This window comes from Pelophylax lessonae, assembly GCF_965119305.1.
Source record: "Pelophylax lessonae genome assembly, chromosome: 2".
Classification (NCBI taxonomy): domain Eukaryota; kingdom Metazoa; phylum Chordata; class Amphibia; order Anura; family Ranidae; genus Pelophylax; species Pelophylax lessonae.
Genome location: NC_138769.1, coordinates 513178652 through 513200432, shown reverse-complemented (window position 1 = coordinate 513200432; position 21781 = coordinate 513178652). Strand labels below are relative to the sequence as shown.

Below are 21781 nucleotides of genomic sequence, written 5' to 3'. Positions count from 1 at the left end.
TTCTATAACTGCTTATAAAATTTTTAACTTTATAAAGTTTTAGCTGGAGTTTTGTTATTGTATTTAAATCTGCTAGTTCATCTAACACTCCCCTGTCCAAAGACTGACAATACTTCTGTCCAAAGGTTTTCACGTGTTCCTTCATCCACAGTGGAGGCACTGTAATATAGGAGGTATGCTAATGGCCAGAGAACCAGGTAAAAACAGAGAGGAAAAAGCATAAAAAAAGAAAACTGATGCAGCCACTACATCTAAAGATTGATATATATTGCAATATATTACTATAAAACCCAGCTCCAGTTTAGGCACTGAAACAAAAGTTTGATAAGATTTTTCTGTAAACAAAAAAAAAAAAAGCATCTTATCCTATCCCAAGAATTAACGATCCAACAAAATGGCACCTCTGATGCCACTTGAGGCATCATTTTTCGAAGCCCATTAAAAGTGCAGGCTCAGCATCACTAAGCATAGTTTCCTGTCCAGCTGTTGCCATTGTCCCACAGGCTGATGCAATGGCCAGCAGTTTTAGCAGGCTCCTCTCCACCATGTCTTTATGGGTGCTCCCTAAGGCAGACGCTTCAATTGCCATCCTGGGCAGTACAGCCCTACTTGCCAGACAGTACAGCAGCATGGTGCCCACCAACAGGGGAAAAAGAGGGCAAATAGGACCTGTGGGTGTGCGGGAGTGTTCCATGAAGTCAGACAAGGAAGGAAGGAATGGTCAAGGCAATGGAAGATATTGACTACGGGAATTATATACAAAGTGTGCACAACTAGAACAAACACACTATGACAAATAAAATGACAGTGTGTGTATCAGGGGCGTAACTACAGGGGTTGCAGGGGTTGCAATTGCACCTGGGCCCCATGCTCCAGGGGGCCTGTGTGGCTCCCCTGTACACCTGGATAGGAGGGCGGTGGGGGCAGCATCTAGAGAAATCACTGTCCTCCATTTTCCTCCTGTAGTTGCAGGAGGAAAATGGAGGAGATTGGTTCCTCTTTATGCTGCCCCTGCCACTCCTCCTATCCAGTTCACTTGTGTTCTGCTGTCTCTGGGCCCCTGTTGCTCCCCTGCCCCCCCTCCCTACTGTGCTGCCCCCCCCCCCCACTGTGTCACAATTGAGAACCAGGAAGGGGGTATGCAATTATGTAATTTACCAGCTCCTTCCTTTTCTGAATGAACAGTCATAGTCAGTGAGGGAAAAAAAAAAAAAAAAAATGATAAAAAAATAATACAATTAAAATACCAAAAAATAAAAACTACTGACACCAGTGGGTAAACTTCCAGGATTGCAAAGGTCACACTTGCGACCGGACCCTGGCATTCCACCACCGTGGGGAGGCCCCAAGATGGCAGGAAGGGGGCCCACTGCAGAACTTGTGAAAGGGTTCCAGTGCGGGACCGTAATAAAGGGCCCCGCAACGAGAGTAAAGAGCCCCAGAATCAGTGGGAAGACCCCCGGGCTTGAAGGTAAGGGCCCCGGCCAGGGGTCTGGGGGGCCCTTCATGGCTTCTTGCACCGGGGCCCTGAAGGTTCTCATTACGCCTCTGGTGTGTATGGCATTTTGTGGTCTAAAAAACATGCTTCTTATAGGTCTTCAAAACAGTAATGGAGTCATTTAATGTTTGGGTATGGAATATAACTGCGCTAACTATTGTGTTCCAGCAGCGACTTAAATTGCGACAAACAATCAAAAACGTATGAAATGGGTAAGTCGCGCTAATGAGTGATGTTGTCAAATATTTACATAAATGTCAAATCATATAAATCGTGAAGAAGTGTCCACATAAACTATTCAATGGTCAACTCAATGTCCCAAAACTCAGGAGTTCTTCCAAACTCTTCAACTTGAAATATGAGCCACCAGATGAGTGATCTCCTTACCAGATGGATAAAGGAAATTAGCCCTCAAAACACCAGATGAAGTGGATCTGCAGCCTCGAATCCAAAAATGGAATCGGTTCCCGGATAATGTTTGCATGTGGAGAGAAATTAAATATCCATAGCGTGACACTGTATGACAATCTCTCAAACACCCAATATGTGAACCTTCACTAAGAAGGTGAAAGGAAAGGCCACCACACCAGTGCAATTATCACTGCCAACGGCCAGGTGATACGTGAATAAGACAGCCCAATAACCACCAAGAGGATATAGAACCGCCACCAAAATCACTGCCTCTTACCAGAGTCTGATTAATACAAGCCAAACAATCAATGACTTCAGTGTGTGCCAAACACCATATGGAAATAGATGCAGAAATGTGAAGAGACACTCAGAGGTCTGATGATCTAGACCAAAATCACTGCCGCTTACCAGACTGTGACAGATGACAAGCAAAAGGGTCTCAAACAATCCTCTGGATAACTGATGTCAATTGCTCCAAGTCCAGCCGACCAAGCCAAAGAGGGAGACAAAAAAGCACTCCATAGTGTAAAACCAAACAAACTTTAATTCAAAAAAGAAGAGCAACTTACAAAAATGTAGATGGAGAAAGCGTGGATAGGATGCGAGCCGCCGGCCGGTCGGCTCCTTCGCCCGTCCTCAAACACAAAGCAGTGACGTCAGCACGCCGCGACCGACGCACGTTTCGTCAGATATGACGTTTTCAAGGTACGGGCGGCGTGCTGATGACACCGCTTAAATAGGAGTCAACCCCCTGGTGGTCACACGGGGCTTGACTCCTATTTAAGCGGTGTCGTCAGCACGCCGCCCGTACCTTGAAAACGTCATATCTGACGAAACGTGCGTCGGTCGCGGCGTGCTGACGTCACTGCTTTGTGTTTGAGGACGGGCGAAGGAGCCGACCGGCCGGCGGCTCGCATCCTATCCACGCTTTCTCCATCTACATTTTTGTAAGTTGCTCTTCTTTTTTGAATTAAAGTTTGTTTGGTTTTACACTATGGAGTGCTTTTTTGTCTCCCTCTTTGGCTTGGTCGGCTGGACTTGGAGCAATTGACATCAGTTATCCAGAGGATTGTTTGAGACCCTTTTGCTTGTCATCTGTCACAGTCTGGTAAGCGGCAGTGATTTTGGTCTAGATCATCAGACCTCTGAGTGTCTCTTCACATTTCTGCATCTATTTCCATATGGTGTTTGGCACACACTGAAGTCATTGATTGTTTGGCTTGTATTAATCAGACTCTGGTAAGAGGCAGTGATTTTGGTGGCGGTTCTATATCCTCTTGGTGGTTATTGGGCTGTCTTATTCACGTATCACCTGGCCGTTGGCAGTGATAATTGCACTGGTGTGGTGGCCTTTCCTTTCACCTTCTTAGTGAAGGTTCACATATTGGGTGTTTGAGAGATTGTCATACAGTGTCACGCTATGGATATTTAATTTCTCTCCACATGCAAACATTATCCGGGAACCGATTAAATTTTTGGATTCGAGGCTGCAGATCCACTTCATCTGGTGTTTTGAGGGCTAATTTCCTTTATCCATCTGGTAAGGAGATCACTCATCTGGTGGCTCATATTTCAAGTTGAAGAGTTTGGAAGAACTCCTGAGTTTTGGGACATTGAGTTGACCATTGAATAGTTTATGTGGACACTTCTTCACGATTTATATGATTTGACATTTATGTAAATATTTGACAACATCACTCATTAGCGCGACTTACCCATTTCATACAGTCATTTAATGTTAACATAATAATAAATATATTTTGTCTCCTTTTTTCTTCGGAAAATGTTTAGTTTTTGTGTCTGTTTAGTAGCACTTTAATTCTGAGTAAATTACATATATAACGCTTTTAGTGGATGGACATACTCAGTAAGGCGTTCTAAAAATCAAGTAACCCACAGCAACCAGTCTATTTTACATCTGGTCTAACTAAAAAACCTGACTGGTTGTTCTGGTTTACTGCACTTTTACCCATGCCCACCTATTGTATAAGTGCATAGGGTATTAGTTAAGCAATAGCACACACACATTATTATTACTAATTATTATATCACGTTAAAAACTACAATGAAAAGTCTCAATATTTCTTTCATTTGTCTGCAATAAGATTTTTCTTACCTTCTGTAACAATAATATGTAATGTTAATGAAAGTGCAATCTCCTCGAAGGCATGAAAAAGAATAATCAGAATTACATTCACTTTAAGTAAACATTACTTTGCTCTAATCTGCACATTTCATAATGCACAAGGTGTGGGAGGGAAAATTATTTTAATGGGAGGGAGAATTTAAAAGCTTGATTTGGGCAACATACTGTATGAAAATGTATACAGCAGTCGCTTCGGAAATATTTTTGTTCTGTGTGAACAGTTGGAAGCAGTACTACTTTTGCTGCTTACTTTGCTGCAGTAGTAAAGAATAAAGAGAAATAAACACGTATAGAAATGTGTTATATAGTGAAATGTGTAGTATCTAGTAGCTTGAATACTACTTCTGTACGGTCAACATTCCGAACTAACCTTCAAGTTTCAGGTTCTCTTTTTCCATTCGTATTAATAGGATCTGTTGATGTATTGCCTTTCGCCATAACCTTTGAAGATCTTCAGAATTTTTCTTCCCATCAGTGCTTTCTGTAGTACTTTCATCCTGAAGAAGAGATGCTAGTGGGTCCTCTTCCATGGTAGGAGGAAGGGGGGATAAAGGCAGCAAATCGTTCCCATCTAAATGATCTGAAACAATTAAAACACAATAGGCGGACAATAATTACCATAGTGTCAGACCTGCTTATCATATGAAATGTCACGAGTTATGCACGGCATACTGTTAATATAGGGAGATCCCACACTCTGTCACTAAAGCACACTTCCTTCTTCCTCTATGTTTTATGTATAAACATATCTGTACTTCTTGTTTCAAGCACATTTTTAGATTCCTTTTCAGCATTCTTGAGTGCAATACACTATCTACAGTTTTCCACTGTTACCATATGAATTTATTATTACTCTTGAAACAATTCAGTGCTAGAATTAAAAATATATGAACAATATTTTTTCAGAAAATAAAATTCTGCATTTTGTGATCAGAAGTTAGATAGAACATTCATTTTTACTTTATATATATATTTGTACATTAACAACTTGAGCTGCCCATGCACAGGCCATTTTTATATCATTTTTCCTAACTGCTGTATACTGGCCCTGTGTATAAGGGATAAGACTACCCTACCATTTAGGTTGGTGTCTTATTTTCTTCAGCCATGTAAGTACACCTGTACTATTTTATATTTGTGTACAGTATGTATGATCCTTAAACTATATGGATTTTCACCTACCTGACTGCAATTTAGTTGGGTGGCCTTTTTTTGCCGTTTTTTATGAGGTTAGGAAATATCATCATGGATCATGTCTGTATTAAATACCATCTGCAAGAAACTGATATGCAACACACCTATATCAGCTGAAAGCCCAAAGATTTACTGCTGTTCAGGGCTCTGGGCTTCAGCAAAATGGCAGCCTCCAGCAAGAAGAAACAGGAGCAATGCTGGAGGCAATTTACTGCACACAATCATTTTGGTAGCATAATTATTAAGGTGGAAGGTATGTTCCTTGATAAAGAATATTTTTTTATCAAGTTGTTATAGGTAAAGTTCTAGTTATTGTAAAGGATCAACTTTTATTAAAAAAAAAAAAACAAACATATTATACTTACCTGCACTTCGCAATGGGTTTGCAAAGAGCGGCCCTATCCTCCACTTTTTTGGGCCCCTGCCAGCACTCCTGCCTCTTACAACAACCCCCCCCAACCAAGTGCCCCTATAGCAAGCCACTTGTTGTGGGGGACTTATGCATGCTTGCTCATGCCCCACCCTCTGCTCCCTCATCACTGGCAGAGGGAGAGAACCTAAAAAGCCACCACTCCTGTGAACATTGCTGGATCAAGATCAGGCTCAGGTAAGTATAAGGGGGGGGGGGTATACAGGTTTTTCACCTTAATGCAGAAAATGCATTAAAGTGGTTGTAAACCCTTATATATACCCAGTGAAGGGACTATTCTTGGGTGATACACAGAGATTAAATAAATCCTCTTATATAAGTTGTACATGTTTATCTGCAGCCTTCTCTACTCTACATCTGTTCAAAGCCCAGCTGAAGTTACACTCTGCAGAGCTCAGTGAGCTAATTGGAGGGACGAGGCACACGCCCCTTTACACAGCACACAGGAGCAGAGCTGAGGCTGTTAATCAGCTGCAGATCCCTCCCTATCACCTTTTTTTTCTCTTGGTGCCAGGAAAACGTGTCAGAAGTGATTCATGCTGATAGCAGAGGAATGAAGCAACAGACATGAATGAGACGTCATGCTCTTAATTGAGACAAGTACACACTATAGAAGGATATGTTTTGTTCAGATTTCATGTCTGACAATCTTACAATCACTTTAATTATAGGTTCCCTAATTATAGGATCCCTATGATTAAGCCCTGTTGTGGGTGAAACACATTGGGATGTGGTTTGAGGTGGGAGGTGTGCAGTGTGTGCTGGATGTCATCTTAGACTGCTTAGTAAACTAAACTAATTGATGTGTACTCCTTTTTTCTTTATTTGCAAGCAGAGTGGATCAGAAGCAGGCTTCTAGGACTTTCTGCACCAAACAGCAAAATGGAGGAGAAAACGGGGGGCTTTGGAACAGGGGGGACGTGCCCACACAATTTGGCGAAAAGATCAGCTCCGCTTGTGCCGAAGGCTTCTGCCATCTGTCTGCTCCGCCATGTGACAGTTCTTAAAATGCTAAGGGGCAGGGCCACCCGGCGACATCACCTGGTGGCACAGCCCCCTGTGACATCACCGATCAGTGCATGCCAGGTCGGTGATGTCGCAGGGGGCAGTGCCACTTAGCTATTTAAGAACTGTCAGACGGCGGAGCAGGCAGATGGGGAAAGCCTTCGGCACAAGTGGAGCTTATTTTTATTTTCGGGGGCGGCAGCAGGCATCATAACTGACATTATTTTTATTAAAGGAACTGTCAAAAACAGTCTGTGGTTTATTTTTTTTACACTTTTTTGGTTGAATGAATAGGGGTACAATGTACCCCATACTCATTCACATTGGGGGGGGCACTCACTTGTCACTCCCCCCTTTCCTGCCAGGCTGCATGCTCAGATAAGGGTCTTGTATTGATTTTGGGGGGAACCCCACATGATTTTTCAAAATAGTTTTGGCGTAAGGGTTCCCCTCAAAATCTATACCAGACCTGACGGGAGGGCCTAGTATAAATTGGGGGGGGGGCCACGCTGTTTTTTTCATGATCTTATATTGCCAGTAATGTTACATTTAGCTGTCAGGGGGAACTCCTCCTAACAGCTGATGAGTCATCCGTTGTTAAGGATTGGGCACCTGGCTTCCTGGCCTGCTCCTAACAACCTAATGTTGAAGACACCGAACAGCTGCTTAGGAAATTTGCTGTGAAAGTGGAAGGGAAATTTGCACTGGACATGTATGAACCTAGCCTTACTCCTGAGAATACCTGTCTAGGACTCTGCTCTGCTTTTGAAAGCAAAGAACCCCATATATGGCCGTGTGAATGTGTGTGTGTGTGTGTGTGTGTGAGTGGTGAGTTAAGGGAATTGTCAGACTCTGATGATTCTTCAAGCTGCAGTTTCACTGTAAAACTGCGGAGAACAGTTGCAGCGGGAGAGGTTAGTAATAATTATCTTCTTCACAGTGGACACTTTGTTTAGCATTTTTTTTTTTAGCTTAAGTCCCGGTTCACACTTCTGCAAAGCGGGAACCCTGCGAATCTACTGCGGGTTCCCGCATCGCATTGAACTCGCATGGCAGATCACACTGCCATATGCGAATCGCTGGGGGTGTCAATACAAAGTTAATGACACCCCCAGATCAGCTCGCATATCGCAGTGAACTAAATAAAGCATTTCATTATAATTAAATGGTGTATTTAAAATGTTTCTCGCCTTTAGAATCCTGCCATGATCACTGCAAAGTTCCTCAAGTTCTCTTACTGGCCTCAGAGATATTGGCTAACAGGCAGCAGTAGTAAAAACTTGGAAGGTTGTAGGATTGTTTGCATAGTGCAAGAGATAAACATTACAGTAGAAAGACTAGGTAACTTTAAAAGGCATTGTACACTTTCTATTATTTTTGTTGTTTTAACTAGGTATTAGCTCAGGCAAGCTATGGATGGTGCCAATTTCTTTCCTGCAACCTGCAGAAATGTGCACGATTCCCCCATTGACACAGACAGTGTCGACATGGGGACTCCCTCCTGCTGAGCAAATATCTGCTCCCGGCGGGAACAGACAGTGGTTAATTTATTTCAGGTTCTTATATAGCGCTGTCAATTTACGCAGCGCTTTACATATACATTGCACATTCACATCAGTCCCTGCCCTCAAGGAGCTTACAATCTAAGGTCCCTAACTCACATTCATACATACATAGTAGGGCCAATTTTATACAGGATCTAATTAACCTACCAGCATGTCTTTGGAGTGTGGGAGGAAACCGGAGTACCCGGAGGAAACCCACACAGGCACAGGGAGAGCATGCAAACTCCAGGCAGGTAGTGTCGTGGTTGGGATTCGAACCAGCGACCCTCTTGTTGCTAGGTGAAAGTGCTAACCACTACACCACTGTGCCACCCAAATCACAAGTGAATCCAGCAGGCTGGTTGTACCCAAGCTGATCAATTAATTTGGTTTAGGCAGCCTGCCCACACATGGTTCCTGCTGAACCGGCCGAGATTTGAACAGTCTATGACCAGCTTTAGCAATATCCCCAATGTCTTTTGTTTGCCTTACCTTATAATGATAGGCTGGCCTGTTGTGGCTGCAGTTTGTAGTGTTATGGCTGATCAATCCCCCTATGTCCATGTATTCATTCACCTAGCTTGTCTGTATTTGCTAAAGGGACAGACAATTTCTTGTTCTAAGTCACAATCCATGCCTCACCATCAAAAATGTGGAAGACTGTATGGTGAGCTCTTTGTTCTGTCTGGTTGTGTCTGATCTATTTTAGGAGCATTAGGCTGAGAGACCAAGGGATTGTGGGATATGCAGTTTCTTTACAGTTCTTAGATCACAAACAAAGGTCATGCGCAGTGTTATGCAGCATGCCTCATGTTTGAACACAAACAGAAACTTCTGACACCAGAATGTAAACATTTAGGCCTCCTTCACATGGGCGTACTTAAGTGTACACATAAGCAAATGGCTGTGTGTGCTCACGTGGGATGCACAGGTGTTCTATGCATCCACATGCAGGAAGTCCCATTCGAGTCAATTGAGACTCAGCAGCTGCACAGACACAGCCTGCCCCCAATATGACATCCATGTGGGTGCAAGTACCTGTCCTTGTGCATACAGTGTGACTTTAGGGACATGCACCCACACGTGTGTCAATTTGGGAGCAGTGGCTGTGCCTGTGCAGCCGTTGTGTCCCAATTGACATGAATAGGACTGCTTGCATGCAGATGCACAGAAAACCTGTGCAGCCTATATGGGCAAACACGGCCCTTCGTATGAGTGAACACTTAAGTTAGCCTGTATTAATAAGGCCTTACACTTTTATAGAATGTGCATACAGGCCAACAAATGACACCATGAAACTACATGATCGATGCAAATCTTATCAAGGTGAAAAACACAAGTTGCAGGTAGGAAGGTTTATAATGTTTTAAAGCTCAGCCTTCTCCCACCCAAGACTAAATAAACAAATTGATTAGAATTTTATATTAAAACTGAATGGACCATGAGTGATGTGATATGAAGTAATAGAGTCGGAACTTTTGTGATTGAAATTGTTATAAATAAGATATACATATATTTGATCACCGACATATGGCGCTCCAAATCTCAGACTGACAATCTTAATGTGGTTGCCGAATGTAAATACCTTTTTGAGTTCATTTTAGGATTTTAAGATTTCGTGTTTTTTTTTTTTGTTTTGTTTTTTTTTTTTTTTAATCTCATGTCTGATGTCTGGTTTCTTTTAGAAGGTCAAAAGATAACTGCAATAATTTATGTGTAAGCTATACATCACATTAGCTCACATACCTTTATGTTGCATATCTGAGGGGGAGGTGATCATTGGTGAAGCTACCCTGAGGAAAATCCGCTGACGCCACGAAATTCGTCGCGGTGGGAGGGGTATTCCGCTAGCGTTTAAAGAGTCGTTACTACAAGAAGAAATCGTTCTCTTCCTTCCTTCACTTTCACTGTTCAAAAAGAAAACATTTCAGAATGTAACAATGGCCTAAATATACACCACCACCCAGCCAAGCCCATAAAAGCATTATCAGAATTAATAGCATATTATTTATGAATTATAATTTTTTATTATATCTGTTCAATTTGTAAATAACATTTTAAATGAAAAAAAAAAACTTGATTCAATCCAATTAAATGAGAGATTCTGTAATTCTATTTACTGCACTTTTGCACACATAAATCACACATCTACATCTACGTGGGTAAATCCACTGCCATTTCTGCACAGTTCCCTTTAAATTTATATCACAAGAAAAAAATAAACGTATGTGGTACCTTTTAATCTTCCACACTGCACTAAAAAAATGCTGTAGAGCTTTAACAATGTAAATACATTACAAGTGATAATGTATCTGCTTAATTTGTACATCTCTATACAGTTAAATGGTCTTTATTTCCTAAAGAAATGGAGGCACACCAAAAATTGACCATATAGCCCAAAACTCAGCTCCTTTTTGTCTATACTAGGCAAATGGCTGTCAAAATAACCATCATGTCTATTATATTTAACCAATTACATTAGCCAAGAATAAACAGAGGACCCTAAGCCAGTTCACACTGATCCGACTTGTCAGGCGACTTGGTCGCCTGACAAGTAGCTTCCAATGCTGTGCAATGGAACCGTTCTAATCAGAGTGACTCAAGTCGCTCCGACTTAGAAAAAGGCTCCTGCACTATTTTTTTGCAAAGTCGGAGCGACTTGCATCGACTTCCATTATGAGAAGTCGTTGCAAGCCGCCCCGAAGTCGTGGTGCACGGTCGACTTCATTAGTCGCCCGAAGTCGGGGCGACTTCGAGTCGGATCAGTGTGAACCGACACTAAAGCTAAAAATCACATCTATAAGTTCAAGTTTACATGTGAAAGAAGATCACATTTATAAGTAGAATAATGTAATATTTCATATATCCTACAACATCCCCAGAAAAATTCCACAGCAACATATAAAATGTTTCATCAATAACCACTACTATACACCTTCCAGGTTCTGGCACACATGGCATGAAACATAAACTTTAAACTAAGTTGTAGGTGCAATACACTTTTTTGTGCTGCTTACTGTCTGTTATAATGAAACATAACACATTTGACCAAAGCTTCTGTATGCTTTGCTCTTGGTCTCCAAGAGTTCCAAACAGTTGCAGTATACTGGCAACTTTTACGTTTCTTTGTTAAAAACCAAAAGGTTACAAAAAGATCTACTTGCACCTACTAAAACAGTATCACTCCATCCAAGAATATATCTGAAGTCTAGAAAAGTAGAAGTTCCCCAAAATAGATTACTAGTTGCATATGAGCTTTCCAGAGTAACCACAGCCTGAGATTGCCAAGTGTGATTTGCCATTCTGGTCTAGCTAAATTTACATGATAAAAGCAAACATAATTTTACTTTTAACTCATGATCTATATGAACTAGGTTCTCCATCTATAAAGTCCCACTTGAAAAGATTTTCATTCCATTTAATAGCTGTAGAGTCCAGGATGCATTCAGTGAGTGTAATGTATCCAGTATATATTGCCTGTTAAGAAGAGTAAACTAGGTCTTTCCCTGTCTCATGCTGGCCTCTGCCATGTGGTATATTCTCTTATTGTAAACAGAAAAGAAAACAGGCCACTTGAGCCATAATTAAGTCTGGTCTTCATGTGCATGGCTCCATACTGCCAATAAAATTTCCATTGTAAACCTGAACAAATATGAAATGAAATGAAAAAATGAAATATGAACAAAGCATATCCCTCTATAGTGTGCATGTGTCTCAATTAAAAGTGTTATTTCTGTCTGCTGCTTCATTCTTCAGCATGAGTCACTTCTGACAAGTTTTCCTGACACCAAGAGAAATATTGTGACAGGGGAGGGATCTCCAGCTGATTGCCCTTCTCAGCTCTGTTTCTGTGAGCTGAGGGGTGTGTGTCTCTATTTCCTTCCAATCAGCTCTCAGAGCTCTCTTCACTGAGCTCTGCATAGTGCCTTCTCAGCTCTGTTTCTGTGAGCTGAGGGGTGTGTGTCTCTATTTCCTTCCAATCAGCTCTCAGAGCTCTCTTCACTGAGCTCTGCATAGTGTAATTTCAGCTCTCCATCCCTTTTTTCTGAACTCTCAGGCAAGCTTTTAAATGCAGCACTTTGAACAGACGTAGAGAAAAGAAGCCTGCAGACACCGACAGGTACAACTTATGTAGGAGGATTTATTTAATCTATGTGTATCATCTTAGGATAGTCCCTTCACTGGGTATATGGAAGGGTTTACAACCACTTTAACTGCATCAAAAACTTACTGAACCAAAGCTTAATTCCCATTGTATATTTTACAGGTTAAATATATTACTATATATACATGCATTCAAGTAGAACTATGGTTTCCCAATATAAATGATGTGCTATATCACATTAGCATCTGCACTTACAGATTTTTCTTAGACCCCCTGAAAAGTTTCACATATACATGTTCATCTTGCCAGTGAAGTCCATCTAATACAGCTTTCGAGAAAAGTGTGCAACAATACTACACTGCTGTGATCCTATAAAGAAAGTATCGCTCAAAGCAGCTGTGCACATGACACCTGGTGACTCTAAAACTAAACAATGTGCCGATGCTCCAAGCTGAGTATGTCACCTCAACAGTACAAGCATCTAAGAAATGGAAACTGAGCCGCACACAGAGAGATAGAATTACTAAAACAGGTGCACCCAAAATCTGGTAACCAATCAGCTTCTAACTTCAACTTGTTCAAGCAAGCATTGGCAATAAAAACTGGAAGCTGATTGGTTTCTAAGCAGAGCTGCACCAGATTTTACACTCTCCAGTTTTAGTAAATAACCCTCATTGCTTGAACTTAGTGATAAATCATATGAAGACTGTCTTCAACTAGGCTCCTGCCATATGGCATCGCACTCTGATGCATTTCGTAGATTTCTAATATTAAGTCAGAAGGAGTGTGAAATGTATCAGAAGGGCATGGCATATAGAAGGGGACTAGGTAAAGCCGATCTTCACATGAATAAACACTAGGCTGACACTCTGTGTGCAATACCACACTGCTCCTGAAATTGAAGCAGCATTGCTACCCTCATGAAGGCTTTGTCTGCTTGCACTAGAGTGGGGTAAAATTTTCTTGCAGGGGTGTTGCCATCAGCATTGCTTACTGCTGATCCACAAGCATGTTATTTGGTGCCTAACCACACATAGGCCTGCCAACTGCTTTCTGGATTGGCAGCATTGCCTTCCACCGCAATGTCTGGGAGGGGATTTGGCTCAGTCTGTAAAGGTAATGGAAATTTGGGTCCACTTTGTGAGGCTTCTGCATCACATAGTAACTAGATTTGGTACTTGTTTAGCCTGTCGTTCAGGAGCCTTTAGTTGTACTTTAAATTACCCCGACTCAAATTTAGAGTGAGTAAGTGGTACCATATAAAATAATAACAGGTTTGGCCATAAAACTGCTGCTTTCAGCAAACATTATTCACAGTTATGTTTGTGAATTCTAAACAAGTCACGCTTAACCTTTTTATATCTCTCTGCTAGCATGAGACGTCATTAATGTCACATTACTTTATCCCATTGAGTTTTCATATGAATCTTGAACGTACAACCTGTCATTTTCAGTTAGCATTTAAAGGTGGAACTAGAACCAGCTAATAAGGAGATTCCCTAGAGAACTGATGCTCACTGCTATATGCTGTTGTTTAAAAAAAAAAAAAAAAAAAGATTCTGCAAATTACAAATCGTTATCACAAATATATACGGTATACAGTAGCTCACAAAAGTGAGCACACTCCTCAAATTTTTGTAAATATTTTATTATATTTTTTCATATTTTTACACTGAAGAAATGACACTTTGTTACAATATAAAGTATTGAAAACAAACCTAACTAAAGTTTCAGTCGTGCACAAGTCTAATATTTGCTTTTATTTTACCCTTAGCTTTGCATACCTGTTCTGGCACGTGTAGTATTGTTATTTTACAGCTGCATGTTAAATTCAGTTTTATTGACTTTCTTTGTCTTAACCAAAATTAAACTATTGATGCTTTGTGGCTTTGGTCTGCAACATGTGTTGGTTTTACCTTGAGAAAGCAAGCTTCCTTTTTGCTTTTGCCAGAATAAGGAACAAATTACACATCAAGATATCAGACAGAGTTCACACAAAGACTATATTGTGCTTCACAACAAAAGGTTCTGCATATTTGGCCACAAACACTCATATATTTTAAAGTCAAGACAGCACTGTGCAAGCAGTCGAAATTCCCCTTTTCTCAGCGCTGACTTAAATGTTACTATGTGTTGTCATATTATCATCACCTATTCCAGAGGTTTGATATGCAAGCCAGAGGGCTACAGTACCAGAAGGGTTGGTTGAATGGCTAAGCTATGTGTGCTTTCAAGTTTATCATATTTGAAATAAAAAGATAGACATACCACAAGTAAACTGTAAAAATGTAAGTGTACAGACCAGGTGACAGGGTTATACTATAATTTTAAGCCAACTATAGACAGTGCAATTTTCTTTCCTGCAAGCCACAGGATGCAGAAAAGAAAACTGCCCAATCCCCCCATCAACACAGTCAGTGTTGATGGGAGAATCCCTCCTGCAGAGCTGTTGTGTGCTCCCAGTATGGGGGGCGTGGGGAGCCATCCTTGCTGGGAGAACACACTGATTATTCCTAGTGGCTATAGCTGTCGGCAATATGAAAAATATGATATGCTGGCTGTACTCAAGTTGATTGATTGATCAACTCGGGTACAATCAGCCTACCTATACATTGCTCAAATCAAAGCGGTCCCTGTGCTGAACATGCCAAGATTTGAACCCTCTATGGCCGGTGTTCTGCCGAAAACCTCAACTTGCCGCGAACTCCAAATACGCTATTTCCAGTGAGTGTACACCAGGAATAATTGGAGATTTTGACCACTTAGTGCAGTGATGGTGAACCTTGGCACCCCAGATGTTTTGGAACTACATTTCCCATGATGCTCATGCACTCTACAGTGTAGTTGAGCTTCATGGGAAATGTAGTTTCAAAACATCTGGGGTGCCAAGGTTTGCCATCGCTGACTTAGTGTTTTCACAGAAGACCGGCAGCCTTTACACTCCGGTACATGCTATAATGAGTTGACATTGTTAGTCTGCCCACTATTTGTCGCTGTCCAGGAGCCGGCCATGTTTTTGGTTACTAGCAGGCAGACTAACCATGTCCACTCAATATAGCGTGTACAGGTGTGTATACGTTGCCGCCTGTTCTGTGAAAACGCCAAGTTGTCGAAATCTCCAATTTTTCAGGATGTACAGTCACTAGAAGTGACGTGCTTGGAGTTCTCGGCAAGTTGGAGTTTTCGGCAGAACACCAGCTTTAGATAAAATGCATAGCTTTCGTAATTAGTTATAGTAACAGGTAATCAGTGTACACATTTTTGTTTCAAATATTTTGCTTCCTGAAACGCTTTTGGTGATTATCTTCAAACTGAACACAAATATAATATCAGTATGACTGGATCATTCTGAAATTCAAACTTTCAAGGACTAGAGCGTATTTAATAGCATAAGGTTTTTGACACGCTGCATGAGTTCAGCGGGGTCAAGGCTCAGTTCATACTACTGTGACGCGACTTTGATGTGATTTACAGTTCCATTATGTAGTGTGCCCTTGATGTGACTTTACATATTCTATGGGGCTAAGTTGCACTGTAAATCACACCAAAGTAGTGCATGAACCTTTTCCAAAATAGAACCATTCTGAGTCATATTGTTAGGCACCATTGAAAACATTGAGATTTCCCTTGACATGGGATTCTGTACAACTCAAGTCACATCAGAATTCGCACTAATGTGAACCAGGCCCTAAAGTGTTTTGCTGCCAATTTTCAATTGTCTGATGCATCTCACTGCAGTGTCAAATATTAGTTAGCCAGCATTGATGGATTCCGGTTGCTCTGATACCATTTTTCCATTGCAGATTTGTCCTTGTGAAACCTTTCACCCTGTATGTCAAGAAAATTCTCAATGACATCCTTAAATGCTTTGTAAGCAATTTTCTCTGGCCCCACTAACAGATCATTAAACTGCTTCTCATTGATGATGTATCTGATCTGTGGATCAAGAAAAAAAAGGCTTCCTTATTCTTTGCATCAGTTATTCTCAGAAACTTATTTCTCAAATAATGAAAACCTTCACTTTCCTTGGTCATTGCATTCACCATATTTTCATCAGTCCGAGTTTTATGTGAAGCAGAGGCAAAAATATCTCTTGGGCTAACAAGTGGTTTCTGTTCTGGAACCAAATTTATTTTCGGAATGAAAATAAAAGGTATTTATTTAACCCCTTTTATTCATGGGATAGTGGCAGGTATAGGGCATTTGTATGGGGCTAGTATTGGTGGGCTCAGGATGAGGTGGTACGCTGTTGCTGGGGAAAAGGTCGATGACCTTTTCCCTGGGGTGAAGCAGGCTCCTGTTCCCGCTCAAATCTGGCCCCTGTATCTGGGGAGAATAGGTAGCTTACCTGTTCCCGCTCAAATTTCTAGCCAGTTCTGTCCAGAACCCCGCTCCAGGGCTATTTAAGGGGGCTCTCTGTGACTGGAGCTCAGCCGCCTCATCAGAGCTTAAAGTGGAGTTCCACCCATGTTTTAAACTTTTTAGAAATTGCTGGCATTCCTCAGTTAAAAACAACATTGCCGACTTTTTTTTTTTTTTTCTTGATTGGTTTACCTTGTTGCTAGGGGGTAAGCAATTTTCTTCCTCCTTCAGGGCCGCGGCGATCTACGTCACTTCCTGCGGCGCACAGGCTGCTGGGAGATGTGCGTCATCAAGTTTAATACAGAGCGGACGCCGGACAGCTTACTGATAGGAGGCGGGGCCGAGGCAGGATGGAGTTCCCGCCGCATCATCGGGTTCTTACAGGGGGCGGGGCGGATAGAAGAGCTGAGAGGAGGCGGGACGGAGGTGGAGGAAAATTTTAATACAGAGCAGACAGCTGAGAGGAGGCGCGTCTTCGGGTCCTTACAGGGGGCGGGGCTGGGCGAATGGGAGAGCTGAGAGGAGGCAGACGGAAGTGGAGGAAAATTGTAAGAGAGGAGAGCTGACTGAGAGGAGAGGTGGGACGGAGGTGCGGCCGTGTCAGTAATGCAGGGCTTCTAGCCATTAAAAGCTAGAAGCCTGCATTACTGACACAGCCGCACCTCCGTCCCACCTCAGCCCCGCCTCCTCTGTCAGCTGTCCGCTCTGTATTAAAATTTTCCTCGACCCTCGAGTATGTCTTCTGACTAGTAAAGCAGCAGCACCTAGTCCCGGAAGAAGGTACATGTGGGCTTCACATGCCCACATCTAAGATGGAAACCCGCTGCAGAAGAAATATAAAGTTAGTTTGTTAAAAAAAAATATGTATAACATAGCACACATTAATATATTTAGCTAATATGAAATAGATTTCATGAATTAAAAAGAATATCTCTGGGGTTTAAAAAAAAAAATTTGGCTGGAACTCCGCTTTAAGCTGTGTGCTGTTCCCCTCCCCCCTCCCTTGTTCGTCGCGGCCAGTATATTATTTGTAGGGTCACTTTTGTTTCAACCTGGGTCGTAGTGGCCGGGGTTGTATTATTGGTTTTATCCATTAATGTTGTAAAGTTTTATTGAGTTTTTTAATAAACAAATAATAAACGGGCGCAACCTCTTAACCACTTAATCCCCGGAAGATTTTACCCCCTTCCTGACCAGGGCCTATTTTGCAATTCCGCACTGCGTGACTTTAACGGACAATTGCACGGTCGTGCGACGCTGTACCTAAACGAATTTGGCGTCCTTTTTTTCCCCACAAACAGAACTTTCTTTTGGTGGTATTTTATCACCTGTGCGATTTTTTGATCATGCGCTATAAACAAAAAAATAGCGTCAATTTTGCAAAAATAACAATATTTTTCACATTTTTTTATATGAAATCCCCCCCCCCCCCCCAAAAAAAAATTTGAAAATCAAAATTTTTTAACATTTTAGGCCAATTTTTTTCTTTACCATATGTTTGGTAAAAAAAAAAATCGCAAAAAGCGTATTTTGATTGGTTTGCGCAAAAGTTATTGCGTTTACTAACAAAAGGAAAGATTTTTGTCATTTTTGTTGTTTTTTTTTTAATGAGTAATGGCGGCGATCTGCATTTTTTTTTGCGGGACTGCGACATTGGGGCGGACAGATCGGACCCTTGACTGACATTTTTGACACTTTTGGGGTTACCAGTGACATTACTACAGTAATCAGTGTATTGAATAGAGTAATCAGGGTGTATTGCATAACAAATGTTATGCAATACACCCTGAATGCATACCTGGACAAGGCATCTTATAACGCAAGGGAAAAAGTAAACCTAAAATATATTTAAGAAATTGCAAAAACAGAAGATTTCTATAAAACCGTACATGATAGATGAAATAAGAGATCATTTTCGTGATTAGCAGTCAAAATCTATAAGATACACCCAGAAGTGTCCAGGAATCAACATTTTTGCTGTCCACTATTCTATCAAAAACACTTCCTGTACAAAGGAGTGCCCATGAATTTGAGAACAAATACAAGAGTGAGGCCTTATCTCAGAGAAAATTGTAGTAGTCACCCAAAAATATGTTCTGGGTGATCACTAGCATCTCCAAGAATGATCAGCTTGAGGTATCAGCCCAAAAGATATTAAAAATGGTGCTTGACTCAACTTCAATTTGCTGAATAGGCCTAGGCTAATTTCATACATACAGTATAGGTATGTTAAATGACAGACTCCAGTAAATGGGTATATAAGCTGACCAAGAACATCAACTGGACATTTAAAAATGACTCATTCAATGAAAGATCATTGTTTTCCCCAAAAACAAACAAAAGTTGTAGATGCTGTTCTTAAATCAGGGAACAGTTTTTCAACCAGCCAAACAGGCTTTGCTTTGATAGAGGCTCCATATGGTCATCTTCTGCACTTTCATGTACCCTACAGAAATTGCAGATACACTATTTAATAACAATATAAGGATTTGTGTACATGCGTGTTTATGGTCTGTGTCGGACAAGTTTGTTAAGCATTTTGAAGCATCTGGAATTCAAAGTTTTGATAGGATCTTGAAGCAAGGGTCATTTGCTGTGTTTTTGCTCTGCCATGCAGTGCACTGTGTTTTTGTAAATGTGCCATGTGCTATTCTGCTGCATTGGATCCGATTTCAAACCTCTGTAAGAGTCATGGAGAATGCAATGTGATCTCCCAGAAACTCATGAAAAATGCATTACAAACTCATCTCAAAATAAATGCATTTTTCTCTCAAAGCAGATCATCCTTTCTTGTAGATGTTTTTGGCTTTGTAGTGTCAGGTACAGTCACGTGAGACAGTGAGTACACCCCATAGAAACTGTTGCCTTTTTTCAACATATACATAACAGGCAAACATTCAAACAGTGCCTACAGATAAAGGTGATATGCTTTAATAAAAACACAAAGAAAATTCACCTTTTCAGGCATTTATTCAACAAATATACCAATAGATGTAATGATGTTCTGTGGAAAAAGTATACGTTTGGCATTATTAGCTGGTTTTCGTCCCCTTTTAGCAGAATGACTACTTGAAGGTGTTTTGAGTAACTGACATCAATTTGTCTTGTTTTTTTTTTTTTTTTGGTTTTCTTTTATCATTCCTTATTGAGAATTCCTTTATTCTTTTCTTTGGTTGCAAGATGTTTTGGGTTTCCTGACACGAACTTCCGGTTTCAAATCCCCCAACAACATTTCCATGGGATTCAAATTAAAGCCTCGTACACACGTACCGATCGTCTTTTGTCCAGGGCTGTCGTGTCTGTTGAAAACTGCAAAAGACTGCACACTAATTTTGTCGGCCAACAACAGCCGACTGCAGAAGTGATGTCATGTGATGGTTAACTTTACTTGTCTTTTTTCTTTTCTGAGCATGCCCAGTCTTGCTAATCGGCTGTCTGTCGGCCGAAATCTCTACTGACTGGCGAACAATCGGCCGTTCTGGTGACGGCCAACAAAAATTTCAATGCCTGCACGACAGATTCTGTTCGGCCGAAAATGCGCTGTCGGCTGTCGGAAGCATCATACTAACAAGCCTACAATCGGCCGATCGGTCGTCGGCCGAATATTTACAGCCGACAATCGGTACGTGTGTACGGGGCTTAAGGCTTTAAATAAGTCTCTACATTTCTTCATTTGAGCCATTGCTTGGTGGATTTAGTTGTGTTGAAAGACCCATTTCCAATTAAGCTTCAGATAGATAACCTCATGTTCTCATCAAGCACTTTGATTTGATGCAGATATAGTTGATTCTGACTGCAAGCTACCCATGCCCTTAGGCAGCAAAGCAATCCTAGACCATAACATTTCCACCACTATGCTTCACAGCTGGTTATGAGGGACAAATATGTCTTCTTTTACTGTGGACAGACAAATTTATCTTTGGTTTGTCCAAAAGGTCTAGTTGTTCCAAAAGGCCTGATTTTTGCCTATATGAAAAATAGGTAAACCATGTAGGAGCGCACGCAATACTAAACAATCCACAAAAGTAAGTTGTTAGTCTAGCTTGCATTAGAACCCTATTGGTGGCAAAAAATTGAAGGCATAAAGGTAATCCATGAAACAAAAACTTTAATTAAAACTGGTAATAAAAAGGCTTTCATTGTGATGGTGTGCTGTCATGACTGTGCCCAATAGATGGTGGCATATAGGTGATTCACCTCCCGGCCTTGTGCCACGGCGACACTGTGCACTGGTGTCCCTGAAGGATAGAAGGCTGTACAAGGAAACTGGCTGCCGCCGGAGTCCCAGGGATCAAGTGACTCGGTCTACACCGGTTTGCAATTTTTGTGGAAGACACTGTGTAGATGAATGTCAGAGATCTTGACGGCATTTCGATAAATATGCTTGTGGTGATTTGGACTCAACCACTGGGTGCCCTTTTGGATCCTCCCATGGGCTGCAGAGACTTATGGCATGTGCCCATGCCCACTTGTAGAGTGTATCCACTTTCAGGGAGGTTTTTTTGTCTATAAAACGGTTAATACTGTATGTTTCTGAGACCAGAAGAGTCCTGAAGAAGTGGGGTATCCAGCAAAATGCTTAGACCACAGCCTTCAATGTGATTGTTACACACTTCCATTCTTGTACTTGTGTGTATGTTATTTTTTATCAGCTAAAGTGTGATTTTTCTATTAAGATTTTTAAAACTGTTAGTTATCGTGATAGTTGTAACTTAATACTATTAGAGGCACATTTTAGGACACAAAGACTTTTGTTGATATTGTGTTTAGTGTTCTTAATTTAGGGGTGTACCTATAAATTTGTATTTCATTCATGTAGATTATTAGAATGAAAAAAAAAAAACATTAATTTTGTGTGTCATATGTTCACTTATGTCACCCTTCTCTGCAGGCACTCTTTGAATGAAGATCCAATGTTTGCCTATTCCAATATGTTCAAAAATCAAAATCAACAATTCCCAAGAGGTGTACATACTTTTTTTGCATGACTGCATTTACATTGCTCTCCTATGACATTAAGTGATAATGCAGGTTATGACTGCAATGTAGAAATAACATGGATTGAAGCTATAGTGCACATCAGTAC

At 41.1% G+C, this 21781-nt stretch overlaps 1 protein-coding gene across 2 annotated transcripts in view; it reads right to left on the bottom strand.

Moving 5' to 3' along the window:
• The window catches only part of TBC1D4 (TBC1 domain family member 4), a 307474-nt gene that overhangs the window by 24076 nt on the left and 261617 nt on the right, over nucleotides 1-21781 (bottom strand). For both annotated transcript variants that reach the window (XM_082244970.1, XM_082244971.1), the window contains 2 exons: nucleotides 9975-10135; nucleotides 4426-4635 (listed from right to left, as the gene is read on the bottom strand). In XM_082244970.1, the coding sequence (XP_082101096.1) occupies nucleotides 4426-4635; nucleotides 9975-10135 (371 nt within the window). The remainder of the gene's footprint in view (nucleotides 1-4425; nucleotides 4636-9974; nucleotides 10136-21781) is intronic.